Source organism: Dermochelys coriacea, chromosome 8, assembly GCF_009764565.3.
Source record: "Dermochelys coriacea isolate rDerCor1 chromosome 8, rDerCor1.pri.v4, whole genome shotgun sequence".
In the NCBI taxonomy this organism is placed as follows: domain Eukaryota; kingdom Metazoa; phylum Chordata; order Testudines; family Dermochelyidae; genus Dermochelys; species Dermochelys coriacea.
Window position 1 is genome coordinate 45694130 of NC_050075.1, and position 22688 is coordinate 45716817.

The window sequence follows — 22688 nt, forward strand, 5'->3', positions numbered from 1 at the left end:
ACGAAGTATGGAATTTCGAGATATGACCAGGCACCCATAGTTTGAGCCATCAAAGCTCAAGAGAAGATAATGTCCTTCACAAGTTACTGAGAAGGAGTGATCAGTAGATCCCCTATGCCAGGGGTTCTGAACCTCCCCCCCCCCCCCGAGTGCCTCCGCCCCCCCAACATGCTATAAAAACTCCACGGCCCACCTATGCTGCAATAATTGGTTTTCTACATATAGAAGCTAGGGTGGCATTAGGAGGTAGAAAGCAGGGCAATTGCCTGTGGCCCCATGCCACAGGGGCCCCCATGAAACTACACTGCTCAGGCTTCAGCTTCAAACGCCAGGTGGCAGGGCTCAGGAACCTGGGCTTCAGCCTCATGCAATGGGACTTCGACTTTCTGACCACACACACTCACACACGATTTAAAAGCAGTGATTTCAGTACAAAAACAATGTGATAGAAATGTATGATTAACAACTTCAAGAGGGTGGGAAAGGACAAATAATGCCTAATGGTGTCATTTCTTCCGTTTTGAAAATAGCACCAAAGAAAATAAAAGGATTTTAAAAGCAAAAAAAAAAAAAAAAGGGGGGGGGGGGAGAATATGGGATCTACTAAAGAGTTAATATTTTACTCTAATGATAACATTGGTTGGGAGTTCAAGATGTGGGCAAATGGTTTTGTACCACTGGAAGGTAAAGATGTGGGATCTCTTAAAAGATGTTACTTGCTTTCCACAATTTAGGATGACAAAGATTGATCTAGAAAGTACAGGACATCAAGGTAATAGTGTAGATTAAGTTATTTTGCTCTTTTGGGGAAAGCTAAATGGCTGGTCTACCTATTTTGAAAAACACCCATTACACACATGCAGAGTGACTCTTCCATATTATTTCACAACATTTACATTAAGCAAAGGAATGAGCCACACAGTAGTATTTTGGTATTCAAATTCTATTAGTTAGGAGATCATTGCAATTATTGGGTATTATTCCTGCTTTATGTTGAGCTTCCTGAACGCAAGTGATCACAAATTCAAATTCTTATTATATGACATACCTGTCGCTAATGGACACCAGGAAGTCTTTAGGAGTAGATGAAAATAATTCATGATTTGCAATGTCAAGCTGCTTTACTTGAATTGGTTCACAGAGCTCAATAACAAACCTTTAAGACAAAAAAGGGATATTGGAAATAAGTGACCTCCAGCAAACACACAATTTCATTACACAATTCAAAACAGTTAGTGCTACTGAATCTTTCATTCACAATGGAAATGTGCCACAAGATAGCTTTACAACAATACAGAGGCACCACTCACTGCTACTTTTAGAAAATTTGTCAAAAAAACTGCACCTCTGATGTGTGGGTGGGTTCCAGATTATTTTGCTCTTAAATTCTATGTACAGGGAATGAAATAAAATGTTAGCTCAAACATGCATTATTTTACTTTGAGAAAATGGAACTCTTGTTTCTTTCAAACTAAGCTCTACTCAGAAAAGTGTCTTATCCCACAGATCTGCCCCCTTTGAGTATTCAGGGCCATATCCACTTATTTCAGTAAGTATCTACTACTGTTTATTCCTGATAATATTCCAGAAGAGCAAACTAGATTCTATTCTGGCTTGCTCTTTATTAACGGAAATTATTAATTATTTAACCCCCACAGTAGAAGTAGCTAGATCAACAGAATTCTTCTGTTGACCTAGCTACCAACTCTTGGAGAGATGGATTACCTGCACTGATGGACAAATGCTTTCTGTCAGTGTAGAAAGCATCTACGCACTTCAGCGCTACAACAGCACAGGTGCAGCGTTGTAGCTGTGCTGCTATAGCGCAGACATACCTTAAGCACTTAGAGGGTGTTTTTGGACAGTTTGTGGATTTGGTAGTTTGGAAAATGTATTGCTTTAAGGACTTGTGCCCACCCTATGTACAAATTTGAGAAATAAATGATTAAAACAAAAATTCACACCATTTATTAAATAAAAAGAAAAAAGGTGGTGAGTTAAACTACTAGTTTAAAAGTGAGGAAGATGGAGGGAATTCAAGAGGGACCCTACATAAAGTTGTCTGTAGTTTAGTCTCACATTGCCATAGCAGTTCCTATCACCTTTTCTCTAGTCCTTCTGAAGATCCAAATTTCTAAAGATCACAAAGGAAAACAGAGCAGCACTCCCAAATCATTGCATTTCCATGTAATGCACTCAGAAAATTAAAGTAGTTTTATATTAACTTCTCCAGTTGTTCATGCAGCCCAGAGTACGTAGTGTATAAAGTTGAGATAGCATGCAGGAAATGGTGGAACCTGCAATTACTCCACAATACAGCTTTCTACCAGGTCTACACTACAATCTTACATCGGTATAACTACAGCACTGAGAAGTGTGAAAAACCCACACCCATGAGATACAGTTATACTGACCTAACCCACAGTGTAGACAGCACTGTCAAGGGGAGAGCTCTTCCCAGAGCTACTGCATCTCATGGAAGTACATTAACTATGCCGACGAGAAAAGCTCTCCCACTGGCATAGTAGTGTCTTCACTGAAGCACTACAGTGGTGCAGTTGTGCCACTGCAGTGCTGTATATGTAGACAAGCCCTATGACAATAAGGACAACCAAGGGAATTATAAATCATTTCGCTTAACTTCAGTACCTGAAAAGATAATGGAGCAAATGATCAGTTTGTAAACACCTAGACGATAAGGTGACAAACAGTCAATGTGGATTTATTGAGAACAAATTATGTCAAACCAATCTAATATCCTTCTTTGACAGGGTAACAAGCCTTGCAGATAGGGGGCAAGCAGTAGATTGATATCTTGACATTAGTAAGGCTTTTTAATACGGTCTCACATGACCTTCTCATAAGCAAACTGGGGAAATATAGCCTAGATGAACCGGCTATAAGGTTGGATGCACAACTGGTTGGAAAAACATACTCAGAGTAATTATCAATGGTTCACAATTACACTGGAAGAGCATACTGAATGGGATCCTGCAGGGATCGGTCCTCTGTCCTATTCTATTCAGTATCTTCATAAATGGTTTGGACAATGGCATAGAGAACATGCTTAAAGTTTACAGATGATACCAAGCTGGGAGGGATTGCAAGCGCCTTAGAATTCAAAATGATCTTGATAAACTGGAGAAACGGTCTGAAATAATCAGGATGAAATTCAATAAGGACAAATGCAAAGCACTATCCTTGGAAGGAATATGCCATTTGTGCAATTGATTATGACTGCCTAGGAAGTACCGCAGAAAAGGATCTGGAAATTACAGTGGATCACAAACTAAATACGAGTCAACAATGTAATACTGTGGAAAAAAGCCAACATCATTCTGGGATGTATTAGCAGTTTTGTAAGAAAGATATGATAAATAATTCTTCCACTCTATTCAGCACTCAAAAGGCCTCAATTGGAGTACTGTTTCCAATTCGAGGCATCACATTTCAGGAAACGTGGACAAACTGCAGAACATCTTGAGGAGAAGAAGAAAAATGATTAAGGGTCTAGAAAATATGACCTACACGGAAACAGTGAAAAAACTGGGTTTGTTTAGCCTGGAGAGGAGAAGAGGGACATGATAACAGTCTTCAAGCATGTAAAAGGATTGTTATAAAGATGAGGGTGATCAATTGTTCTCCTGATCCACTAAGGATAGGACAAGTAGTAATGGATTGCAGTAATTAAATTGCATCCAGGTTAGACATTAGGAAGCTTTCCAACTGTAAGGGTAGTTAAGCACTAGAACAAATTACCTATGGAGATTGTGAAATCATCACCACTGGAGGTTTTTAAGACTAGGTTAAATAAAAACCTGTCAGGGATGGGACTAGATAATACTTAGTCCTGCCTCTGTGCAGGATACTGGACTAGATGACCTACTGAGGGCCCTTCCAGTTTTATATTCCTATGATTCTAACCAGATAGCTTATCTACAAATATTCAGGTATCTGTTTAGAGGAGAAGCAGGCTTGTGCAGACTGCTAATCGTTACTTAGTAATAATAGTCCGAAACAAGAGCACTGCCACCAACTGAAGATGCATAAGAAAATTTCAAAGCATAAAGGATTAGCAAAAAAAGAGCCCACATCAACTGTCAAGTGACAAGCCCAGTGTAAATAATGTAAATTCTTCAGATGACATTTATTATGAATATTCAACTTTCAAATTCACTACTAAGGACTCCTTTAATTAGCCACTCCCAGGCTTCATTCCAGATTAAACATTTCCCTTTATTCGTTTCTTCAGGGCGCCTCCTCATCTTAACTATCCTGTATTTGAAAAGGACTTAATATGCTAACTGATTTAATCAGAGAAGATATGGCACAACAATGAAGAGAAACAGCTGTCCTAGTCTCTCTCCAGGATTCGAATATATTTGTTTCCATGGTGCTCCCAGCCCAGGAGAGTTAGAGTCCTGGGTTACTGTCTAAACTCAGATTTTCAGCACAGTAACTCACTATGCTACAATATCAATCAGTTTATTAAAAAAATTATAACCCTGAGGTACATTTAATACTGTACAAGTCACAATTTGAATTAAAAGCAGACTTTCAATTTTTATGCAACTGGAACAGATTTACAGCATATATTCAATAATATACTGATAAATGTCATATGCGCTAACATCTGATATACGTAGGGTAATCCATCCTACATACAGACCAAACTAAAATCACCATAAACCTGGAAAAAACAAATACGATTCAAATCAGTATTTTACACACCTTCAAAAGCAACTATACAGTTGTGGAAGATTCACTTAAGTCTTTACAAAGGTCAAGTGGATGCATAGGTTTTTCTCTTCCCTAAGATCATAGATTTCACAGAAAAAGCTAAATTAATAGTGTGTCATGAAAAACATCAGCTCTGTTAAAAACCATGGCACTCAAATGTTCTGCTGGTTCATGTGTGGAGAAGATTCAGAATTATGGAAAAGATTGGGCAGCCAATCTTGATCTTGAGCTAAGTGGCACCAGCTCTTGGACTCGGAAGCTGAGCTTGCTGATTACAAAAGAATCGACCATGGAGAGGGCTCCTGTGACAATGGTGGGCATGGTATAAGAAGGGTTAGACTGAAACAGGGGAGAAAGGAAAAGAATATAGGAACTTTAGAAGAGAGACCTGACTCCCAAAAAAACCCACAGTTCTGTTTTCTTTGAGGTGGGAAGGGCTAGAACTGCCTTCTGTGTTTTCTTTTCCCTTCTCCCTATGCTGCTTTCCTTGGTTTAGTCTGCAGAGCAAATTCCTTGTTTCAGATGCCATGGGAGCAACTAAACTACAGAGACCAAGCACAAAACTCAAAACTGAGGTGAACCCATCCCTCTATCACCATATCTCAACACCTTAGAGAAAGTAGTACTACCACCAAATTGGGTTTTCTCTGCAGTGGAGGAAATTAATGAAGGTCCACCTTCTTCTAAACTCTTGAGTATTTTCCCCCTCTACCCCACTCTGAATAGTTTAGTGTCACTTAAGGAAGGCAGATTCTGATCTCAAGTAAATGGACCAGTTTGCACATATTCCCAGCAGGATGGCAAACCAAAAAACCCTATGCACAGTGCTACATAACTTACCAGATTTTAGTACTGCATGGATTTAGCATATAGAGGTCCATGTTTTCTATCAGAATTGCTGATGTACTCTAAATGGATAATAAAATTCTTAAGTTATGACAGGTAATAAAGAATTAAAATAAAGCAACATTTCCTTTAACATAAATGGCTTTTCAACCCATACTTCTGCATTTAGAGTGCACATATAATTCTAAGAGTCAAATACCAAGTTATGGAACTGGTTAAACAGGACAGCATGCAGAAGATAATACATCTCAGATCACATATACCTCCAGAGGATTAGGCCTTATTAAATAAGCTGTCAAGATTTTACAGCACACAACATAACTAGCTTCCATAGATTCCTATGCTAGGTAGATGTTTTCACAGAATTCCAGTATTTCAAAAGCCAAAAAAAAAAAAAAAAACCACTGAAAAAAGGTTAGAAACACTGACTTGGAAAACCAATGTTTTGTTTTAAGGTAAGTGTGGCTAGAACACAGTACAAGATCATATTTAAAATATGCACACATACACATTCATAACCCCAAATTAGTAAATAAAATTACCTTTGCTTCTGGATTAGCTGCCAGTATTTTGGCACCACACTCTACTGAGGCATAGTTATTTCTGTTTTTCTGAACCTTTTTTGTGGCATGTTGTCCTCCATTAGAGGATGGGTGCATTGATTGACCTGCAGACAACATACATTTTATTGTTAACAAGGTAACAAAAGACTGGTATGGGCTTAATCTTTTCAGATCTGAAGAAAGTATTGTTATTCAACATTTGAGTAACAAAGCTGCAAGCTTTAACATAAGTGTACAAATTAATTCACTGTATGTGATAAAACTGTGTAAAAATAATGCTCTTTGCATAGAGCTGCTTTTAAGGTTCCTCTTTCATTTTTCATGTGGAACTTAATAGTTAACTTAAATAATTTATCTTGTTCCCGTGTTAGCACTTCAATTTGCCAATGCAGGGAAGCTTTCATCTATATGAAACAATATCCTGCACCAAGAATTTGGGCATGATTTTTAAAGTGTTAAATTGTTGACAAACTCCCAAAAGGGAAATTAATTGCCAAAGTGCAAGAGGCATTCAATTTGTTCTCTCTTCTCTCTCAGAAGAGAGCACAATATTTCAAATAGATATTTCAGTGCCTGGTGCTCTATAAATAAAACAATATAATACATACCTTGTGTTCTTGACCACTCGACAGCTGTACAAACGTCTGATGTGAAGCATGTATGGCAAGGCTTAGGCAACAGTGATTCCATTACTCAGAATTCCCTGACTTTTGTGGAATAAGGCCACAATTTTTTCTTTATGTAATTTGTAGTAAAGTTTTAAATATTAGAAAAACGAAGATAGATAAAGTAGATATCAGAATGAAGATAATAGTCCACACTTCAAAACTTTTTGGATATTTACAGACATAGCTGTGTGATAGACATGTTTTAGTAGCATGCTACTCTGAAACCTTTAGTAGCATGCATTCAGAAACTTCCTTCTACTCACAGCAGACAAAGAAAAAGAAAGGTATGCAGGGCATTCTAAACGAGTGTTGATAAAACTTTGCCATCATGTATTATCTATATGCCATCTCTTTTATCAAAGTTCAATAATACAGACACTTGAGTTTTTAAAAATGTCACTAAGACTATTTTTTGTAGCCCTCCACCTAATGTCAAGTGGCTTAATTATTGAGTGAGAACAGCACAAATCTTAGGGAAACCCATAAAAGCCTTTAAATATTAATTTGTTTAGATTTACTATATATGCCAAGACTTTAAAATAGTCATTGTAGGACATTTCTGGGCTCAAAATAAGCACCAGGTTCCATGGGAAGATGGGGAAATGTTCCCTTTCCCAGCTCTATAGGACTGCAAGATTACTATCTTTAAAGTCTGATATTTCTATGTTCAGTTAAGAAGATATTTGAGCAGGACTAGCTGCTTCAGCACCAGGGTTTCTTCTGCAAAATGGAAGTCTGCCTAACAGTTTGCAACGAAATAGCTGCACACAAGTCCCAGTTGCTTCAATTCACGTTGAAATTCTTGCAATTTTGATGTTTATGAAATACTGCCAAATGCCAATGCCTTGCCATATTCTATAGGGATAATATTTTGACAGACAACTACAAAAGGAAGTCAGTTGAATTTCTGTATTATATATTTTTAGTACAGAAGTGGACTTTTGGGCTGCATCCTAATGCACTTACTTTTACTATATAAATTCTATTTAAATTTTAGACAAAGTTAATAAAAGAAGAAACACTAGCATACAGGAGTGGCTCATATTTAGACCAAAGGAATTAATCATAGAAATTACTTTTTTCTTTTTCTACTTCCATAACCTTCTTCTTCCACTCATCAAATGTTGGGATGTCTCCTGGGTCCTTTGGGGTTATTACTGATGTAGGGTCAATTTCTCCTGCTTTTTTATAGTCTTTCTGCAAAACAAAATATCAAGCAATATACAGGATTCAGGTTTTTAGACAGCAACATTAAATCAAGAAAATACAATGAAGAACTGCAGTGCTTTTTAAAAACTAAAGAGATTCCAAATCAAAATAATATTAAATGGACAAGGTGGAGGAGTTAATTTTTATTGGACCAAATTCTGTTGATATGAGAGAAGCTTCTGAGCTTACAAAGGGTTTCTCTGCAGGTTTGGGAAGAGGAGCTCTTTAAGAGCTTAAGAACGGCCATATTTACTCCTGAGGGCCTTCTACGCCAAAAAGTTAAAATTGTATTTTTAAAATTTAAAGTTTTAAAATTAAAAGTATTTTAAAATTCTGCAAATTTTGTCAAATAAATGTGGAGGCTCCAGCAAGGCATTGGGGAGCACAGGCCACTGGCTGCAGAGGTGGGAGATCACTGTGTAGCTCCCCGCCCGGGACACAGACTCAGTGGTGAGGCTGCAACCAACCCTGACATAGCGTAAGGACGGGGCCTGCCTCAGAAATACCCTAGGGCCGTGCCCCTCCATGCCAGATGCACCAGATGTGGGCAGGCAGGCTCAAAAAGGCAGGATCCAAGTGTGGAGGGGCTTTCATGGTGACAAGCAAGGTAGGCCATTTCCAGCAGTTAACAAGAACATCTGAGGAACAGTGTTCTTGTTAACTGCTGGAAATGGCCTACCTTGCTTGTCACCATGAAAGGTCCCCCCACTGCTAGTGATGGCTCATCTTAAGTGATCACTCTTACAGTGTATATGATAAAACCCATTGTTTCATGTTCTCTCTGTGTGTGTGTGTGTGTGTGTGTGTGTGTGTGTGTGTGTGTGTGTGTGTGTGTGTATATACAAATCTCCCCACTGTATTTTCCACCGAATGCATTCGATGAAGTGAGCTGTAGCTCACGAAAGCTTATGCTCAAATAAATGTTAGTCTCTAAGGTGCCACAAGTACTCCTTTTCTTTTTGCGAATACAGACTAACACGGCTGCTACTCTGAAACCTGTGGTGATCTGTGGATTTCTCACACATAGTAGTCTGGAGGGTTTCACTGTTGAAGCTGATTGTGGTGTCCAGAAAGTTGATGCTAGTGTGAGAGTGTTCTACAGAAATTTTAATGGATGGATCATGGTGGTTGAACTTGTGGAAGTCTGAGGGAGTTTAGGTCATCTGTCCAGAGGATGAAAACATCATTGATATATGTGAAGTATATCACTGATTTTTGTGGTGCATTTTTCCAGAAATTCTTCAAGGAGACCCATGAAGAGGTTGGCACATTTGGGAGCCATCCTAGTACTTAGGGCTGTTCCCATGGTTTGAGTAAAGTGTTTGTTGTTGAATGTAAAACTTATGGGTGAGTAGGGTGACCCGAGGGCAAGTGTGAAAAATTGGGACAGGGATGGGGAGTAATAGGTGCCTATATAAGAAAAAAAAACCAAAAACCTATAAAATCGCGACATCTGGTCACCCTATGAAAATGGATGAATTTGGCGATGTGCTGCGGGTGGATATCAGAGGGTTGTCCATTATCTTGTAAATATTTGAGACAGCTATGCTATCATTGTGAGGGATGTTGGTGTATAGGGAGGTGACATCCATGGTGCAAAAAAGTTGGTGGTCTGAGGGAGGTTACTAATGTTGTGGAGTTTCTGGAAGAATCGGTTGTGTCCTAGAGGAAGGTGGCCCTTTGCATGGTGAATGGTTTGAGGATGGTTTCTATGGGTCTGCCTGGATTCCCTGGTTTGTGTATCTTGGAAACATGTAAAAAGTGTCTTGGCTGGATTTGTGGGAGGATGAAGCTGTGGAGTTTTTCTTGGAGTAGTTTGGGGAAGAATTTCATGATATCCTTAATTTCCTAGGTAAATTGGGGTGTGCAGTCTTCTCTGAATTCTTTGTAGTGGGTGGTGTCGGAGAGATGTCAGTTGGCCTCATTAACATAGTCATGGTTGAGGACTACGATAATGCCTCCTTTGTCTGTTGATTTGAGCACTATTTGGTGGTTGGATTTCACGGTCTGTATATCTGTCCTCTTGGCAGTGGAGAGATTGTGGTGGATGTGATGTTTGTTAAGGATTTCACAGTCAATTTTTTTCCTGAAGCAATCAACATGATCAAGAGTGTGGTTTTGTCTTCTCTGTGAGGTGCAGTCAGATGATTCTTTTTTCTTATGACTGTCAGTTGGGACATGAAGAAAAGGAGTACTTGTGGCACCTTAGAGACTAACAAATTTATTAGAGCATAAGCTTTCGTGAGCTACAGCTCACTTCATCGGATAGCTCACGAAAGCTTATGCTCTAATAAATTTGTTAGTCTCTAAGGTGCCACAAGTACTCCTTTTCTTTTTGAGAATACAGACTAACACGGCTGCTACTCTGAAAAAAGTTGGGACATGGTAATTGTGGGTGGTGTCGCCGTTGTTGTGAAAATTCTTTGAGGCAAAAGGCAGCAGCAGAACTCTTATAGTTCTCCCCATGTTTAGTATGGTATCAGGTTCTGTGTCATCGCCGAAGCTCAGTCCCTTGGTGAGTACAGATAGTTCAGCTCTGGTTAGAGATAATCTTCATAAATTCATGATGTTGGAGAGTTGTGTAGTGTCCACATGGCAGGTCCTTGTGCCATGGTTTCTCCCAGAGATAGCATTGTGTGGGCTGTGGAGTTGTAGCTGATTCCACTTTTTGTGTTGGATAGCTGTCAGAGTTTTTTTTTTAATAGTTGTTTTGGAGTTCTTGCATTATTTCCAAGTAAGTTTTGTGACTCTCTCTTCCAACAGGATCTGCCCATTTTACCCAGAAGAATGGGGCAGTACAGGGGAGAGAAACCATTTTTTTATATTGAAAAGAAAGCACTTTTTCTGCTGTAAATAAAATTTGTTTTTCCCTTTACTGTTCTCCCCACTATGAGATAAAAGACCCTCGTTTGCCACCCTACTAGTCAGCTCTCTACAATTTTTTTAGATTTAGAATATCCTCTGTGATGAAGAATCTTGGCAAGATCATTCAATGACCTAACTAGCAAAATCACATCACACAAGGCAGTAATCAGAACTACAGATCAATCCTCAAAATGAAGGGAATACTAATTCTTAAAGCAAGAGGGAAATAAAAACCTGATACTTAAAACTGAAAAAAGCAAGGGGGGGGAAATGAGTTTTTGAAGAAATCTTTGAGGCAATGTACATATCAAAGCAGAGGAAAAGGCAAAAAGATAAGTTTGCAATTTAAACACAACTCCTGGATAGTTTCTTAATTGTGTGTGTCCTGCCAGAATATTTCAAGTTATATTACATACCTCCCTTTTCAAGTTATCTGAAGCATTCAAAGCAGATTTCGCCTTCTCTGGCCCGTTCTCAGTTGCTGCAACCTTTGACTCAAAGTCAGATTTAGTCATCTTTCCCTTGCCATGTGAAGAAGAGATGTTCTCTATATGCTGACCCACAAGGCTGAAAAATACACAAGAATATTAGAAGGTATAACAAACAAATTAAGCAGTTTTATAATCTTCATATGACATGTAATATATACTACATATGAACTTGTACACAAACAATGGATATAGAAGCAAGCAGAGCAGGTGAATGACCATGTCGCAAAGCCAGCATAGCAAAAGACATTGAAGTTATTTAGGCTCACAACCTACTTCAATACTCACCTCTCTGGTGGACTGACAAAAGAGGAAGGCTCACTCTGAGGGTCAGCCTCAAGTGCCCCACCAATATCACAGTCAGGTTCTGACTGCTCAGCTTCACTAGAGCTGACTACAGGGATATCAGCACGGGAATTTTCTATTGCACTGAAGGGAAAGAAATAACATGCTTTTTACCCTTCTAGTATTAGAAGTACCCTGCTAATCAAAGAGGTAAGTTAATTAAGCTATTTTGATAGAGAAAAGGAGAGAACACATATATAAAATACAGTATCATGGGGTTTTTTTTTCCACCAAATGCATCCGATGAAGTGAGCTGTAGCTCATGAAAGCTTATGCTCTAATAAATTTGTTAGTCTCTAAGGTGCCACAAGTACTCCTTTTCTTTTTGCGAGTACCATGGAATGTCGGTCATGTATCTTGTAAGTGGACGAAGAAAAATATGTAATGTTATGCCACTACTTTGGAAGTGTATTCTCATATTGCTCACATCAAGAATGATCTATTTCCCATCTCTATTCAATTTGCCATTGTACAAGTAGCGGCACACAACATTTGTCTTATAAAAGGCCCAGTCCCCCACTCTCAAAAGTCTCCATTAAGACATCTTATCACTCTTGCAATAGTGAATTTTCCATTACTATTACAAAATAAAGGGGGAAACTGTCTTCTGTCCAAACTTTGCTTGGGCTGGGGGAAAGGGTGCTGTAACAAGCTCATTTGTGAGATTCTCAGGGTGAGCCTTAACCAACACAACTCAGAGCTGCCTGACTGGCTATAAGTTTCACCACTGGTATGGTCTATGAAGAATCCTAAACATCAGCGGAGGATATGTACAGCTGAACAGACCACTGTCATGCCTCTTATACCAGGAGAGGGTGGCATGAAAAGACACAGGGCCTGGCAGCAGCACCACGTGTGTGCTAGCAGGCCATTCCCCTATACCAGAGGAATTCTTTGCTGACCAAATGATGCTGCATTACAGCCCCTTTGTGCCACTGTGTAAAGGGGCCACAACTGTGCTAAAGAATCTGTCCTTGTGTCTTGATTATTTCCTTTCCAGAAAATTTGAACTTGCTAGGTCAATAAAAGGCCATGGCTGCCTTTCAGAGATGAAGCAGAAAAAAAAAGTGGAGAGAGAAGAGGGAACAAATGAATTTTTGATTGGTTCCTTTTCTGCCTACATTCATACAGGGTAAGAGTACACAACGGTCTATAACCAGGGTCCTCAAACTTCGGGTTGGGACCCCTCAGGGGGTCGCGAAGATATTACATGGGAGGTCAAAAGCTGTCAGCCTCCACCACAAATCCCACTTTGCCTCCAGCATTTATAATGGAGTTAAATATATGAACAAGTGTTTTTAATTTATGGGGGGGGAGGGGTCGCACAAAATTTGCATAGCTGTGCAGGCGTGCTTACTGCACTCAGGGGCATGGCCATAGGCGGGCCTGGAAGATGGCTGCAGTGAAGCAAGACGCCTCTCCCTGACTCCCTTTGTCCCAGAGCGGCTGCGGCAGGACGAGGCTCCTCTCTCCCAGCCCAGGGGCTGTTACAGGGAGAGATGGCTGCGGGGAGTCCTCTCTCCCTGTTGCAAACCTGGGCCAGCCTGCACCCAAAACTCCTCATCCCCAGCCCTATCCCCAGGGCCCTCACCCTCTTTACCACAACCCTCTACCTAAACCCTGAGCCCTCCCCACCACACACACACACACACACACACACACACACACACAACCCCTCGGACCCACATCACCTCCATACTGGTGCACATAAAATTCATTCCACAATGGGTGGGAAAAATCAGAGGGAACATTATCTATAAGGGTGATAAATCAGAACTAAGAAAAGCCTTTGCTCTGCCTCTCGTATCTCAGCACTAGCAATCTTCACCCAAGGCAATACAAACATTGTCACACCAATATGTTGACACTGGGCTGCAAAATGCTGTTTCTTCCCTTACCCCCTCTCCTCCAAAGCGTAACAGCAGGTTAGCAACCTAAAGGCTGAGTCTTTCGGTATGCCATCTGGTGCTACTCCTACAATGGAAGCAGCAATAGGAAACAAAAACATTTAAGGAACTAATTTTGGCACCTTTCAAATGGAAATGCTAAATGGGAGAAAAAACCCAGACACTCAAAAACAACAAACAACAACAACAACAACAAAAAACCTTATTCTTGACCATGCAGCAAAGAGATCTGTCTATCCCTGCAAGTACAAAAGGAGGACTACTTATTATCTTGGTTTAAGAGATTGATTTTACCAGACAGGTTCATTTAGGATTGGTGTTAAATATGAATCTTTAAAACCAGTGGTTATAATTACCAGTTATTCAGTCCATTAAATAGCTATTTCCTTTAAACCCCTTTCGGTGGCAGAGCCAGGTTAATCATGCCTTTGCATTAAACCTCAAATTCATACGCCAAGGTGTAAAACCTAACTTGAACGTATTAATATTAAATTGCTCTGCACATTCTTGACCCTACAAAACCAAGAAGATGAATGAACAGGAACAATGTGAATATGAATAATCAGTATGGTGCAAATATTAACTGAAAAAATCTTAGGGTATACCTTAACTTTATTAGCCACAATGATTTTTTTTCCACAGAAGATATACGTGTAGTTTACATATATGAAAGAGTAGCACGAACACTAGGCACATGTACTTTATCCTGATTAGTCATTTACAAATGTAAATTGTTAAAAAATACTACAAAACATGTGCACATCATTTGTTCACATTGAGTGCTAACTGAAACACAAGTCAGAAAATAAAGTTTATATAACCATAAAATCTCTCAGTCAGATAGCAACTGATTTTTCTGAAAGGTTTCCAAAAATATTAGTCTTTGGGCAGAGATGAATCATGAGCAGTTTCAGGTCCAAAAGGAACAACTTTTAAGTTATTACAGAGTAAAAACAGGAGTTTAGATTGAATGATTCAGGTATGTTTGTGGTGGTTCTAATGTCTCATACTAACAGAGAAGGCAACTAAACAGGAAGTTCACAACTCAATGCTCAAAACAACAAAATAAGATTGCTATACAATTTTTTTTTTTTTTAAAACATCCTGGACTATAAAAGTGTTTGTTAAACTTCCATATGTTGTCTATGATTGAACACATGCTTCTTAAAAGCATCTATATATAAAGAAATTAAAATGGTCATTTTCTGTTGATTAAAAAGTTTAAGTGTAAAGAAACATTCACCTTCTCTTGTCACCCTGTTCCTTCTTCCCTTATTTATTCAGGGAAGCCAATCCAAACCATTTGAAAATCATGAATCAGGCCCCATAATATCATTGACTAGCCCTAAAAATCACGATTTTAAAAAACATTTGTTTTAAATTTGCCTTCTTGTTTCAGCCTTTAGGGCTCACTTTTTCCAGCTTTTCCCCAGCCATGAGGGCTAGGAACATTTTTAATGAAAGGTGAAAGTCTCATGAAGTTATATGACTCCATGAACTAAGGGTTTAAGAAGCCCACTAAGAATGCTACCAGCTCTCGTGATTTTTACCAGGAGTCTCTAACATCACTGGCATAGAAGAATATCAGTGAATGCATCAGGATGAATAGGGCAATTAAGGGACAAAAACTGCAATGGAGGCATTTGGGTTTAGGACGGAGCATATGCTCTGAAACTCCACAAGGGGGGTGGGTCTCGGAGCCCGGGCTCCAGCAGCTACACTGCAATTTGTAGCCCCACAGACCGAATCAATCGACCCAGGCTCTGAGACTCAGTGCTGGGGCTTTTTTATTGCAGTGCAGACGTATCCTCGGACTTTAAATAATTTTTTTTTAAAATGATTACATTTAATGAGTCCAATTTATTCTGATTTTCCTTTAATCTGTCAATTTAATGATAGTGAGTCAGGCTTAATTTGTTCGGTTCTGCCTAAGTGCTGCAGCAGAGATTTTTCAGCAAAATGATTAGCTGAGCATTGTTTTAAGACCCCGATGTGTCTGTGGGGACTGAGGGGAACTTTGCAAGAGAAGCCTAAATTCTTATGCTAGGGCTTGGTGCTCTGGAATTTTACACAACTTGAATTCTATAGTGACCTTCAACTTTTTCTTATTATTTTCCTGCATGTTGTGTCATCACAGAGGGGGCAGCAGAGTGATGCCTCTATGTTCCAGGGATGCCCTTTGAAGGGACTGCTTCAGAGCCACCCAGCCACTGATAACCTAGACTATGATCAACTTGGAGCCTCAGAAGCAATACAGGTACTGCTGAATTCTTTTAAATGAAGATGTTTTGAGACCCCATTTAAGGGGGGGAAAAAGTCTCCTGCTGTCAGAACAGAGAGTTTAGGACAGCCCTGTTGCTGCTGCCTGGGAATAACAGAATTCTTAGAGACTTATCTCCTTAAGGGACAAACTATAGCCCAGCAGTGAAACAGTTCTGGTGCTACCCCTGCCCTACTTTCTGGCAAAGACATGAAAGCCTATTTGCGAGGGCTAGTGGCCTTTAACAGGGAATAGATAAAGACATGTATTTTTCAAATATACTATGCAGTGTATATTGAATACAGTTAGCAAGCTTACTATTGTGAAATGAAAAATATATTTCAGTTCTCAGTATATATCACTAGGTTGATAATCAATATTGACATTTCAGGCAAACAGTGCAGGAAAGGTATACTGCAGAAGTGGTACAGTATATTGGAGTAGCCTGGCTATCATAAATCAGTATGTAGCAAAAATAGTAAGAATGTGGTAGGCTGAAGTTTGCATAATAGCAACAATAGTTTCCGCCACTGTAAATCAATGAGTAAGCTGTTGCTATGGAGATTTTGAAGAACTGATTAAATACTTTCAGGGTGGCATTCTCCAACAAAAATATATAGCTATGAGAATGCAATGGTACTCTAGGCAAGCAAAATCCCAACACCTACACAGTATTACAACCAATTCCTCATGCCTAACAATTTAGAAGGGCCATCTATTTGGGGAAATATTACTTATTACAATAAAGACCAAAATGGTAACAAAATAAAAGGCTTACTCAGGCTGCGAGACTGGAGAGATCTCTGAGGTAGATGAACTGGAAATGTTTTCAATGCTTGCAGCTACGCTAGAAGAAGCTTCATTTAAGTCTACTGAAGGTAGTGTCTCAACCTGAGGCAGACTTAATTCACCCATTTCTGTAGTCTGTTTAAAATATTAGAAATTAGTGCAAAATTTGAATGACTTCTGATAAGTGTGACGTAATATACATTTCTCCTGTATTTACATAAAAACAGACATCTGAATTACTGATCTCTTCGAAAACCGAATACACACACACGAAAGTGAGAATCTGACACCATAAAAGAACATTGCATGCTTTCATTAATAAGCAACATACATGATACTAAATGCTATTTTGTTTTATACCCAACAATACAATTGGGAAATTTTTCTTATTAATGCTATATTTCTAAAATTTCCCCAAACCAAGAAAGTATACCACTTTTTTTTTAAACCAATAATGCCATTACAAAATAAATAAATGTTTAAGCAACTGAATTTAATTATATTGGAACAGGAACATGTTTAAGGTCTCACATTAAGAGCAAAAATAATTTATACTACCTAATGCTTTCATCACAAAGTTTCAACATATTTTACAAACAGTAACCTTGACAAAATCCCAGACTCCTAGTCTTCTATTTTAGCTACCCGATCACATTGGCTACACCATGCAAAACTATAGAAACTGTAAAATACATCTGCAGATGTGCCTGTCGTAAGTGCAAAACAGACCAGAGTATTTCCATCAGGAATGGGAAGTACTCTTAACCAAGCGCCCCTACTCATCAGTTGGATTAGCTTGAGTCATTACACTAAACACAAAAAAGGCTGGCAAGGATTTATGATGGAATTATATCTATAACCTGAAATGCAGAGTTAAATATTTTAGCATACTTTGTCTTTTGACCCCTAGACAGCATGGGGTATGTTTTAACAGAAATCAAATAACTTCTCTCTAAACTTTAATTTTTATACAAAGTTCTCAAAGTACTTTATTATGCACAATCCTGCACTCTCCATTGAAATGCAGCCACCTTAAAGATGGAATGTAAGAGCTGCTTAGAAAATGAAGAATACTGCATTTAGGTAGGCAAAAAGTACTACAGATTCATAGATTTCAAGGCTAGAAGAGACCAGCACAATCATCTAGTCTGAGCTGCTACATAACACAGGCAACAGATTACCACCAAGTAACTCCTGTTTCTAGCCAAACAAGTAGTTAGTTATGTGCTTGAGCAGCTTATAGAAAGACATCCAATCTTGATTTAAAAGCTTCTAGTGATGGAGAATCCACCATATCCTTGGTAAGTTGTGCAATCATCAATTACCCTCACTGTTAAAAATTATACATGCTGGAATTTAATAATAAAATGTGTTGGTCCTTGGTTTTTTCTCCCATCTGAAAAACGACACCTCCAGCAGCTCTGTGCCCAATATCTCCATGCAAGTAAAAATGCAATATAAATAGTTATAAAACCTTGAAACAAAAGTGAAAAGCTCAAACCAATTCAATGTTTAAAAAATGCATCAAATGAAAAATGAATGAAAAAGCTTGCCTGGTGATCTTTTGTGCAGTCATCAAGTAAATCAGTTTCTCTGGGATAACTGTGTATATTTGAGTCCACATGTTCTAAAGACTCCGTTCCAGTGGGTCTGCCTGTTTCCTCCTAGTACATTACAAAGTAAAGAAACAATTGGATAATAAATATTCAGATCATGCTTGAATTTAAACCGTGTTCTACTAAAAACAAACAAACACTTTCCCACTGTTGGTCTTGAGGCAAACCTTGGAGTATTTTGCCTTTCCAGACCTGAATTACCAACAAAACTGAGTTATGGAACATCTGAAGACATGTCTTACACACTAATGTATACAAGCTAAATGCTCTTAAATCGTTGTCTGTACAAGAAAAGTCACACCAGTTTAAATCATTTTAGTTCAATTAAGGGGTTTGCACTAAAAGAAACACAAACCAATTTAACATTTCCGTAAGGCCTGGTGTACACTTAAGATTTAGGCTGACACAGCTACAGCACTCAGGGCTGTGAAAAATTCACATCTGAGTACTGTAACCATGCCAAACTAATCCTGGTGTAGATCCAGCCAGGCTGACCGAAGAATGCTTCTGTTGATCTAGCTACTGTCACTTATGGAATGGTGTTCCTACAGTGATGCAAAAACTCTATTTGCTGCTTTAGGCTGCATTTACACTATGGAGTTATGCCAGCACAGCTATGGTGCCATAGACATGCCACTATAATGTGGCCTAAATCGGTTTAGCTTAATTTGACACAAGATAAACAGTTTTAACAGTTCTTAAATCTGTGTAAGTGTGTCTGTTAGGGGTTTATGTCAATTCAACTACATAGATTTAAACTGCTATAACTTCTCATACAGGAAATAATTTAGGGACTGTATATGCGGAATGTTATACTCTTGGCTGGATCAGTGAAGGATATCTGAGAAATTGTTTACCTATAGTTGCATTTCTTTGACATATAGTCTGTATATATTCACAAGCTTGGGAAATGCATGCCCTTCATTGTATAAGGCCCACTTGAAAAATCAGTGGTTCTGAAGGCTAAACATGCTAAATGTCTGAATACACAAGGAGAAGCAAGGCTATATAATGAACTGTAGCTCCTAACTAACCCTCAGTTGGTTAAGACAGACTCCAAAAAAGGAGGAAAGCAAACATGGATCTGCATATGAAATTAATCTTGCACACTTTCAGTTAAGTGACCTCTCTTTCAAGTATGAGCCGCTCAGATCCCCTCTCTTGAAAGATTAACTAGCAGAAATTCCTCTAAAAGGAAGGCTAGTCAAATGCTGCAAGATTGCCCTCCTGAATTGAGGAGTTCTGAAGACCCAGTCAAGAGTAATATAAAGAATCAACAGCTCTAAACTGCATCTTCATACACAGAGTCATTTCTAAAACAAGCTACAAAAGATACCTTGAATCTGGTGGAATGAGTTTAATCTCTAGGTTTAAATTTTAGACATCTGCTTCTGAAACAAATAAGCATTCTAAGGGAATGAGGGGGAAGGTGGTTATCAGAAAATCAGTACAAAGTATACAAGGGTGGTTTCACAAACTCAAGCCCCACTACAGATCACTTGGCTCCTTCTTTGAGTACTGTGCGCATATTACATTAGCCATAAAATCAAGCTAGGGCATGAAGGGTTAGTGACAAGTCCCATTTTTTATGATTGTGTAGTTTTGCTCATTTTAAAACTTGATCTTGTATCCTTCTAGCTGAGGTCATCAGAACTGCAGGGTTGTGCACAGAGTGAATAAAAATCAATGATTTAAAAGAAAATTGGATTTTTTTGATAAAATGCTTTTTGAGGGAAAAACCTATCTAAAAATAGTTTTAATTAAGATATCTTTGAGCTATAATGTATCTCATCATGGAATAGGGATTATAAATTCTAATTCTATAGTACGAGACCATATATTCATGCAATGTTTAAGAAAAGTTTTGTAAATGAGTTCCAATAGTACATGGATTAGAGACCCAATTTTATGGGGTTCCATGGGCTTCTGTATAGATTTAGGTTAATCTACACAATGGGACTTAGTGCTCAGTCTAGCAGATAGGAACAGAGATGCTTAGTTTTGCAGTTCTCAAACTAGATGTGCGTCTCCAGAGGTAACATGCTTGTTGAAAGAAAGAAAGAAGAAAGAAAGAAAGAAAGGAGAAAGAAAGAAAGGAGAAAGAAAGAAAGGAGAAAGAAAGAAGTGAGAAATAACAGACCTCAACTCTATTGTCCCTCTGCAAATTTGTGTACACAGAGTTAATCCCTTACCTCTCTAAAAGTGCAAAGTTTCAGAAAGTTCAATGAATAGAGATTGTTGGGGGGCGAAATAGATCTGGACAAGGAGAAGTCTGGAGATAAATGTGAGAATCAAGGGACATATGCTTGTTTTGTTAAAATATTATATGTTTGCTGTTGAAGAAAAATATCTAGAATACTTAACATTGTTGTGTTAGTTAAATAAAACAATTTAAATGTCTGTCTGGTGATGTTCTCCTCCTAATACAGCATGGCAAGAAAATCTTCCAAATATTAATGATTAACCTGTTGAACTGGAGATAGTTCACCTCCCACTGACTTCATAAATATCTGCTTCAATTACCTTTGGTAAATGAAATCAAACAATCATTCATTTTCTGATGCAGCTGTAAAACTCATCTGAAAAGTTTTCAAAATAAATCACTGTTTAAAAATGTATGGTGTGTACATTCTAAAAATGAAACCTACATCTCCGAGTTGTGAAGAATATGTATTAAGATTATAACAACCAACAAGAATGCACTTTTATGTAGAAAACCATGATTAAATCACTACTCAGGAAGACTATTTAAATCAAATCCACTCCAATTGTGCATCACTTAGAGCACAAGCTGGCAAAACTACAGTGAGCCTGGACATTGCATGATCTAAGAGACAGGGACACTGTGGAAGTTAAAAAAAGATTTTCTAGATGACTAGCCCTAGGACCTTAGTTAATTGGAGCATTCAGTACATGAATTTTTTAAAGTAACTGACTGAGAATCATTCTTAAAATGAGGACCACCACTAGCTTTGCAATTAGTCATGTGATATCAAGCCCATCTACTGAAAAATATGCAAACCTCCACTGTACCTTTTCGTGGATGTTCTCATCCTCATTTGCCAGGGCATAGTTATCTGGAGAGTACTGTGATGTAGATGAAGGGCTCTCGTTACAAAAAACATGCCAGCTGGGAAGCCTGTTAAACAAAACACAGACAAAACAGGAACTAAAAATTGAAGTCTCACTTTAAATACATACATTAATACACAGATTATCTCACTCAACCTTATTTTTGTTTGTTCCTATAAAATACCTGGATATATTAAAAAAGCCCAATACTTTTGTTAGGCTAACGATGATCCTTTGCAAGCAGTGCTAGGAATCTCACTTCAGTTTTACGAACTAATCTCATAGCAGGATGGACTGGGAAGTTAGCTCTAAAATATACTTGTACTTTTTACCTACTGATTTGTAATTAAGAAGTGTAGTCTATATAGGCCAAAATTCATTAATTTCCTGTGCAGTGCCCTCAGCGTGCTTAGTGGCTCAGGGTGTTCTACTCATCTTAGAAATAGACAATACTTGGGCACGTGGGATTTACATTCTAAACTAGACTGACAATAGTCAAAGTCTAAGTTCCCCCAAGCCATTGGCCCATCGGGCTGAAACAGTTAATTTCATAGCCAACAGTACACCAGGGAGTGATGTGGCCAGCATCACGTCCGACCACCTTTGACTGCCCTAACCTAATGGATCAGGTATCCACTCTGCAGTTGGGTAAACTGGAGGTGGCTTTTCAGTATGAGATCGAGTAACACTCGAACCCACGACCTTCAGGATTGTAGTCAAGAGATGTGGCATTGACAGATGCAATCTCACAGTAGTACAGAGTACTACTCGCCCGCACAGAACACGCAGAATTTTTCTGATCAAGAGATAAAAAGCCTCTCATTAGAAAGTTCAGATTTTTTTTAATATGTAGTTCTCAAAATAACATTTTAGTTTATCATCTGTAACTTAATCTGTCAGAATGGTAAATCCAGGGATTATGGGCAGTGTGCAGTAGGGGACTCCTACCCACCTGGCTATAAAGGCATCTGATATTTTTTAATACTTCACAGAAAAATACTCCCTTAGCACACCAACTGCATGGCATCACAGCCTAAGGAGATGCCTCCAGAGCTGAACACCGGAAAACAAAAAGCACAGAATGGAAGTTGACAAGATACTAACTAGCTATCATTAAAAGGATACATGCCTCTCTAAAATTTGAGATTTCTTTACCTTTTAGTCACAGGTCAGAAACTGAAGTTTTCTCCATTGCCTATGCACAGATCAACTGACGATATTGTACCCTTGGGCAGTAGCAAACAGTAATGAGCAATAAAGATGATAACTACCATACCTAAAAACAGGCTCTGTTGTCCCATACAAACTGAAAATATAAAC

General features: G+C 38.6%; 1 protein-coding gene across 6 annotated transcripts in view; it reads right to left on the bottom strand.

Moving 5' to 3' along the window:
- Positions 1–22688, bottom strand: part of SUCO (SUN domain containing ossification factor) — a 75124-nt gene that overhangs the window by 31675 nt on the left and 20761 nt on the right. For 3 of the 6 annotated variants that reach the window (XM_038413275.2, XM_038413271.2, XM_043520143.1), the window contains exons 2-10: positions 21330–21435; positions 18234–18344; positions 16670–16815; positions 11668–11808; positions 11308–11458; positions 7894–8014; positions 6129–6253; positions 5581–5648; positions 1049–1156 (exon numbers count right to left, since the gene is read on the bottom strand). In XM_038413275.2, the coding sequence (XP_038269203.1) occupies positions 1049–1156; positions 5581–5648; positions 6129–6253; positions 7894–8014; positions 11308–11458; positions 11668–11808; positions 16670–16806 (851 nt within the window). In that variant the 5' untranslated portion in view covers positions 16807–16815; positions 18234–18344; positions 21330–21435. Of the gene's footprint in view, positions 1–1048; positions 1157–5580; positions 5649–6128; positions 6254–7893; positions 8015–11307; positions 11459–11667; positions 11809–16669; positions 16816–18233; positions 18345–21329; positions 21436–22688 lie in introns of those variants that run through there. The other 3 variants (XM_038413274.2, XM_043520144.1, XM_043520145.1) reach the window with 3 other exon arrangements.